The 7,643-nt window shown below is 34.0% G+C and overlaps 1 protein-coding gene across 1 annotated transcript; it reads right to left on the reverse strand.

Annotated features, from left to right (window-relative positions):
- Positions 1-6,208: 6,208 nt before the first annotated feature.
- Positions 6,209-7,032, reverse strand: LOC124374476. The gene is made up of 2 exons (XM_046832681.1): positions 6,870-7,032; positions 6,209-6,705 (listed from the first exon to the last, which is right to left on the reverse strand). Exons 1-2 carry the CDS (start codon positions 7,030-7,032, stop codon positions 6,209-6,211), a joined length of 660 nt encoding a protein of 219 aa, XP_046688637.1.
- Positions 7,033-7,643: the final 611 nt, after the last annotated feature.

Here is a 7,643-nt window from a genome sequence, read left to right on the forward strand (position 1 = left end):
AAATGATTAAGAGGATAATAATGAAAATTTATACAGGGTGAATATAAAGTCAGGACCCCCCCCCCCTCTATTTTCTTCTATAGGTAATATAAGGAGATATCCTTTGGGTAGTGGGTGCAATGTGGAAAGGAAGTTTCATTTGATGACATTGAAAATTTTTTTGGTCCCCCAAAAATGCGAAATTTTGGGGGCAACCCAAAAATTTCAAATGTAAACCCCTATCAAGTGGACCCCTCATTTTAAAGAGCATTGAAAAAAAACTTAAATAGTGGTTGAAACCAGAGATCGCTATCTCTTTTCCAACAACATAGCCAATAAATAATTGTAATTAAGTCTTTACACCTAAATTTATTTTGTTTTGGGTACAGTTTCCATCTGCGTGGAAACAGCTTTATTGGTTTTTTGTGTACTCAATGAGTGAGGCATGCAATGGATGAAGAATCCAATACTAGAAAGTAAACTGATAAGGAGTTTATTGTCAATGAGTGACTGGGCTTTCCCGGTTCGAAGTACAGTTAGTAAAAACTAGTCCATTTTTGCTTATTTTGAGAAAATCTCGTTCAAAGTTTTGATATTGTAACAAAACGTACATTAATTGTAAATTATTGGCGTAATTTTCAGTAGGTTTGTTCTTGAGGTCAATAGCTACACCTGTCCACTAGTAAAATAAAATTATTTAAGTAATTTCATGATTTCTGGATATGCAATTTTGCAGTTAAAAACTTATCAAACTATAATTTCTCAACTTTTTGGGATAGGAATTTCCAGAAGGATGTAAAGTAAAGTAAACAGAAACCATTTAAAGACTATTTTTTATTTTACTTAAATATTGTGCACAAAAACTTTTCCCAGAAGAATATTTTTGCGCTTGCAATGTTTTTCCCACTTCTTCCAGCCATTGTCTCATTCCATATAGCACAATATACTTGCTTGGTTACACTGTAAGCTGTCATATTGTACACATTCAACTTTCTTGTATAGAAAAAATGAACTTATAGATGCTCTGGGACATGTAATGACATTCTCTAAGTCAGAAAGTAATACTTTCTTTATGATATTTTTTTTTATTTCTCCAAATAAATCACTGGATGAATTACTTTCTAAATCACTCTGTGCCATTTTTTTTATTTCAAAAATTAAGAAATATTCACATCAAAATCAACTGGACTATCATCAGTATTACATAACCTCAATGTAAATAAATCGTCAGAACACAATAAGCAGTATGAGTCAGGCTGATGCATTATTATTTTATAATAGACAGTAGAGCTGACACCAACAGCTGATCATGCAGCTGGAACATTGTCACTTTCGTATCTTTAATATTATGAAACATACGACAATGAGAGTTAGTGCATTAGATAGAGAGTGTTTTAAATAGAATAATTGCAAAATAAACTCAATTTTCATAAAAATATTAGTTGGAACCTTGTCAAGCCAAGGTAGCGAGTAGTTATTATCTTAGTAGAACATTATTATCCAGTGGTATTGTGTGGTTACTGTTCCGTGAAGTATTTTGAGAAGGTTATATGTGTTTTAGTGTTATTACAATAATTTATTTAGATGCACTTTCGCATTGTGAGTTTTAAATAATATTATCTAACTAATACTGATTACGAGTAAAAATGGCACGTAGTCACGAAGATAAAGTAGAAATGATATTTACTTTCGGGGCTTCGAATGAAAATTATCATGAGGCAGAAAGGCGGTTTAATTTGGCATATCCTGATAGACCTGTGACAAGGAAATACTTAAGAACTTTAGTAAATAAGTTCCGAGAATTTGGTTCCATCAAAGATGCCCCACGCTCAGGTCGGCCTCCTTTAGGTGGTGACAAACAGTTCGAAATTGTTGCACAATTTGTTGAAGATCCGCAGCAGTCCACCAGATTAGCAGCAAATCTTTGTGATGTTTCCCAAATGTCTGTGGTAAAGTTACTGAAAAAAAAATAAATTTCACGCCTATAAAACTAAGCTTATCCATGAGTTAAACGAAGACGATCCAGACCGTCGTCTACAATTTTGTGAAGAAATGGAAGCACTAATTTCTGCTCATCCATTGTTTGTTCGAAAACGTTGTGTTTAGTGATGAATGTAGTTTTTTCGTCAATGGAGATGTGAACAAAACACAACTGCAGGTACTGGGACACAGAAAATCCCCATGTTTTCCGTGAATCTCGCACGGCAGTACCCAGAAAAAGTTAATGTTTGGGCCGGGATTTTTGGGAATCACATTATAGGACCATTTTTTATTCATGGAAATCTCGATGGTCAACTGTATTTGGAAATGTTACAAGAATCAATTTTTCCTGCAATAAATACTGTTATTAGGGAGAATCAACATGAATTTGAAGAAGAACTCGTTCATTTCCAGCAAGATGGTGCCCCATCACATTATCATCGTGCTGTACGACATTTCCTGGGAACTCAGCTACGTGGTCAGTGGATTGTGTAGGCGTGGTGTGTAATAGAATGGCCTGCACAGTCTCCGGACCTTACACCCATGGACTTTTTTCTATGGGGTCACATAAAATCCGCAATTTACAAAACACCAGTAGCAAACATTGAAGATTTAAGAAACAGGATTATTAATTCTTGCAACCAAATACCACCTCAGACTTTCATAAACGTCAGAGAGGCGTTCACCCTACGCTTGTCTCACTGCCTAATAGTAGGAGGGCTTCAGTTTGAACATTTGATTTGACTTCGTGACTTGGTGAGTTATTAAAATTGTTTTTGGTAATACTGGCTATTATTTTCGGATTAGGAAAGAGATAGCAATCTCTGGTTTTCACTACTATTTAAGTTTTTTCATGCTCTTTAAAATGAGGGGTCACTTGATAGGGGTTTACATTTGAAATTTTTGGGTTGCCCCCAAAATTTCGCATTTTTGGGGGACAAAAAAAAATTTTCAATATCATAAAATGAAACTTCCTTTCCATATTGCACACCACTACCCAAATGATATCTCCTTATATTACCTAGAGAGAAAAAAGTAGAGGGGGGGGTCCTGACTTTATATTCACCCTGTATAAAAACCCAAAGTGATAATATTAAAAGCTAAACTTGAATATTTAGAACGATATCTATATTATCTATATCATGGAGCCACTTTTTTTAGTTTTTTTAAAAAATACAATTTTATTTGTTAAGTTTTTAATGTGGCTTAGCAGCCTGTTAAAAAACCAAGGTCCAATAAAAATAAAAGATTTGGTAAAGAATGTATTTTTCGGCTTTGGAACTTCAGCATTATCTGCATTTCTAAGTTTACTTTTGTATTCATTAATTTGATGAAACAGAAGTTATCATACTAAAATAACATTTTAAAATCTTAAAAACGAATAAATGTTTCAAAGGAAAAAACTTTCAACTGTTTATAATAGTGGACGAGAGGGTTCAGTTATTTTTTTTAAGTTATTATTCTGACAAAATGTTTTTGCTGTAAGTATATTGAATTCATATTTATGTTATAAGTACCACCCCAAAGAAATAATCCATATTCAATACGACTTTGTACAAGTGGCAAAATATAGGCATTCTAAGTATGTTTGAGCAACACATATTTTTCAGAAAATAAAAGAGTCTAATTACGTTATTTAACTTTGTTTTAATATTTGTTATATGATTTTTCCAATTAACTTCTTGATCTAAAATAACACCTAGGTATTTTAAATTTTTAGTTTTTTCAACGATTGAACATTTATTTTGTTAAACAGATTACTTAAGCTTGAATCCATAATACAAACCTGCACATTTATAAATTATGGGTGTTTTCAAACGATACATCTTTTCTTAAGCTAAAAATTAATATACACCGTTTTTTTCAGTACTAAGTAACCATATGGTTCATTTTGAACCACCACTGTATTGCTGTCAGATCTTTATTCATAGCAATATGAATATCAGCCAAATTATCTTTTACGTAACTGAGCGCAGTGTCGTCCGCAAAAGACGTCACTCTACCTTCAAATTTTGCATTACATAGGTCATTTATATATATTATGAAAAGAATTGGCCCTAAAACGGAACGGATCCTTGAGGAACACCGTGAGAAATTGTACCAGGTTCGCTGTATGTGGCACACACTTTGCACATTGACGTCTATTTTTTAAGTAGCTTTCAAACCATTTGTTTGTTACTCCTCTGATTCCAGATTATGCATTTATCAAGTAGAATATCATGATCCACAGTATCAAAAGCTTTTTTTATATCTAAAAAAAGGCCACTAGTACATTTATTTAGGTTTAAACCGTCATAAATGTTTGACATGAAATGCATTAGGGCATTTTCAGTGTTCATATTATCTCTAAAACCAAACTGATTTTGACTAAAAAAACGCGTGTTGTTAAGAAATTTTAAAAGCTTCTTTTTCATTATTTTTTCATAAATTTTTTGAGAAACAAGAAAAGTAATGAGATTGGGCGATAACTGCTACATTGACTGTTTGGTCCTTTCTTATAAATAGGAATTACAACTGCTTGCTTCAATTGGTTTGGGAAAATACCATGTTCAAAACTTGAATTTATCAGATACGCAAGAATTTCAACTATTTCCCGTGCAACTGTTGATAAGATTAGAACTTATATTATCTATACTAGGAGAGGTATTATTTTTTAAGGAATTTATAGCAATAGTTACGTTCTCCTTTGAAAATAGCTTCTAAAAACATTGATCTGACTTGATACACATCGTCAAAATAGCTTTTAAAACTTAAAGTTGAAAAATTCATAGGCAAATTGCTATCTAAATCTAAGTTATCTATTATGTTCAAAAAATATTCATTAAACTCATTTGCTACAGTCCTTGAGTCGTATTCAAGTTTATCATTTATATACAATCCAACAGGTTTTGAATTTACTTTCATTTGATTAGTTATACCATTTAAAAAACCTTCCAAGTATTTTTTGTATTACCTTCACATTTTTCAAATTGTACTTTATAGTAATTATTTTTTAGCGCTCTTATTTCATCTTGTAACTTGTTTCTAAATATGGTATAATAGTTTTTCAGATTAATATTATTAGGATGATTTTTTACAAGTTTGAATAAGGAGTTTCTCTTTTTAATTTTTTCTACAAATAAAAATCATTTATCCCAGGTTTTATTTGTTTTATTTTTTTATTAAAAGTTAATATTTCTTCACTTTGTTTTATATATATATCTGAAATAAGTCAATGAAAGAGTCAAAAGCAGACGACGGGTCCTGATCGTTTGTAAACATCAGACCAGTCGGCTTCACGCAACAGCTGTCTCAGCTTATCATAGTTGACGCGCGTCCTGAGCGGGCTGAGAGGTTGGCAAGGGCTCGTCCCCCTCCCCATCCCCACCGGCCAGTGATAAGCGCACACACAACAGTGAGTGGTCAGTGATACCGGCGTGTATTGTTGAGACATCCACTAACATCCTGTATCGGCACGCAATACGGGCGAAAACATGATCAATACAGGTGGCCGAGTCTGCCGCAATCCTTGTAGGCTCATGATTTAAACTTTCTAATCCATTCATCGCCAATAACCTCAGATAGCTATCAACAAGTTGCGTGTTTTCTAATATATTTATATTCAAATCACCAACAATAAAAAAAATATTGATATTTATTGAAACTATTTAAAACTACTGAGAACTCATTAATGAAAGAATCTATTGAATGGAAATATAATCTGTATACAGATAATAAGCAAATTTCATAACCAAGAATATTAATTATAATTTTTAAGGCATCAGCTATTTGCATTTGAACTATTGAAGAATGTATAACTGAAATTGAACTTTTAACATAAAACCGCAATGCCACCTGATCTATAACTATCGTTGCAATTTGAATACAAAACATAGTTAGGTATTGAATATTGATTTATTTCGTTACTATTAATCCATATTTCTGATAGAATAATTATATCAGGCTAAGTCTTTTTCTGTGACATTTCTAATAAAAATAGATCAAAATTTTTCCTAATACTTCTAATGTTTTGATGAATTAGTTTAACTAAAAAACTACTAATTATTGCTGAAAAAATAAACTATTTACAAGAAAAAAATAGTTAATAATGATAATGAAGAAAAGAAAATATAGAGCTAGGAAAAAAATATACATGATATAATCTACATTTATACATACATATATACATATAAATGTATACATCTACATACACACGCACATAAAACATATTGAAACAGAACAGTTATAAAAAATCAAAAACTAAGTTAGCCTATACCTTGCTTAAGTCAGCCTGGCAAGTTACATGGACTACTCGAGCAGATTCCTCCCTCCGTAAGAAGATCTTGCCGTTGCGGACCCACAGGAACTTGTAGTTCTTCTCCCGCTTCAACCTTCTCGCCTCGCCCAGAAGCTTCCTCCTCGTCAGCGTCAGGGACTCGTTGATGTAGACCGGCTGGTCTACCCCCAGGTTCATATGCCGAGTAGAAAAGCTGCTTTTGACCCTCCGTTTCCTCAGGAATTCTTCTTTATCTAGTCGGCTGACGAATTTAACGATGATCCTCGGTGGCAAGTTGTTGGGACCAGACTTATTTCCCAAACGGTGACAGGCATCGATCATAGATCTGGTTATATCCATATCTAAGGCCTTTCCCACTTCCTTCACCACAGAGACGACGTCTTCATTCTTCTCCTGCGGGACGCCATAGATCTCAACAGTATTTCTTCTGGAGTACTGCTCCTGTTCTTCTATTCGACCTTCCAGGAGTTCTACCTTTGTCTTCAAAACATTATTTTCTTGTACAAGTTCTTCAATTTTTTCCGACACTTTTCTAGCTCTTCTGTTTGTTTCTTAACTGCATCAGTGCTATCGTCGAGTTTTAAGTACAAAGTCTCAATGGACGAATTGAAGTTGGACTCCATATGTTTCTGACCTTGTTCCATTTCGAGAATTTTTTTCATGATATCTTCAAGGGTGAGTTTCCCCTCCAATGATTGAGACTCGAACCTCATGCTCTTGCGTCGCTCGGACCCACAGGGTTGGCACCGCCACACGAGGCTGTCGGCTGTTACACACTCCACATCTGCTTTACTCATTTTCAAGCAACTTGCGTGAAAATCCTTATTACAGTCATTACACGTTAACCTCAGTTGTTTCGTAGTAACAGCTCTGACAGACTGGCCACAGTTGGACATTGTAAAGCAGTAAACAAAAATATACATAATAATATAATTTTATAAACACAGATAAACCTCTAGATCACTTTTTCTTGAAAAACACAATTTAAGATTATATGATGATCAGATAAACGCACAGGTTAGTAATACTCATAGACACATGAAAGCGAACTTTCTCCTGAGCGAGCTCTTATCAGTCACGACCTTTACCTCTGAGCGCCGACTCATCACTGAAGAAACTGATTCCACCAAGTTCCTCGGAATGCACCTAGATCGAGGGCTGACTTTGGGACGATCACATTGACGGCATTTGTTCAAAGGTTTCCTCAGGTATTTATGCCTTACGGAACCTTGCAAAATTCTGCTCTTTGGATATACTAAGAACGGCCTATTTTGGGTTGGTATATCCACATCTGACATATGGTTTGAGACTGTGGGGCAGCTGTTCTAAATACAAATTCGAACGTGTATTTAGAAGTCAAAAGAAAGCTGTCCGAATCATTTCAAAATTGAACTTCAGAGATTCATGC

Source organism: Homalodisca vitripennis, unplaced genomic scaffold (assembly GCF_021130785.1).
Source record: "Homalodisca vitripennis isolate AUS2020 unplaced genomic scaffold, UT_GWSS_2.1 ScUCBcl_8672;HRSCAF=16871, whole genome shotgun sequence".
NCBI lineage: Eukaryota > Metazoa > Arthropoda > Insecta > Hemiptera > Cicadellidae > Homalodisca > Homalodisca vitripennis.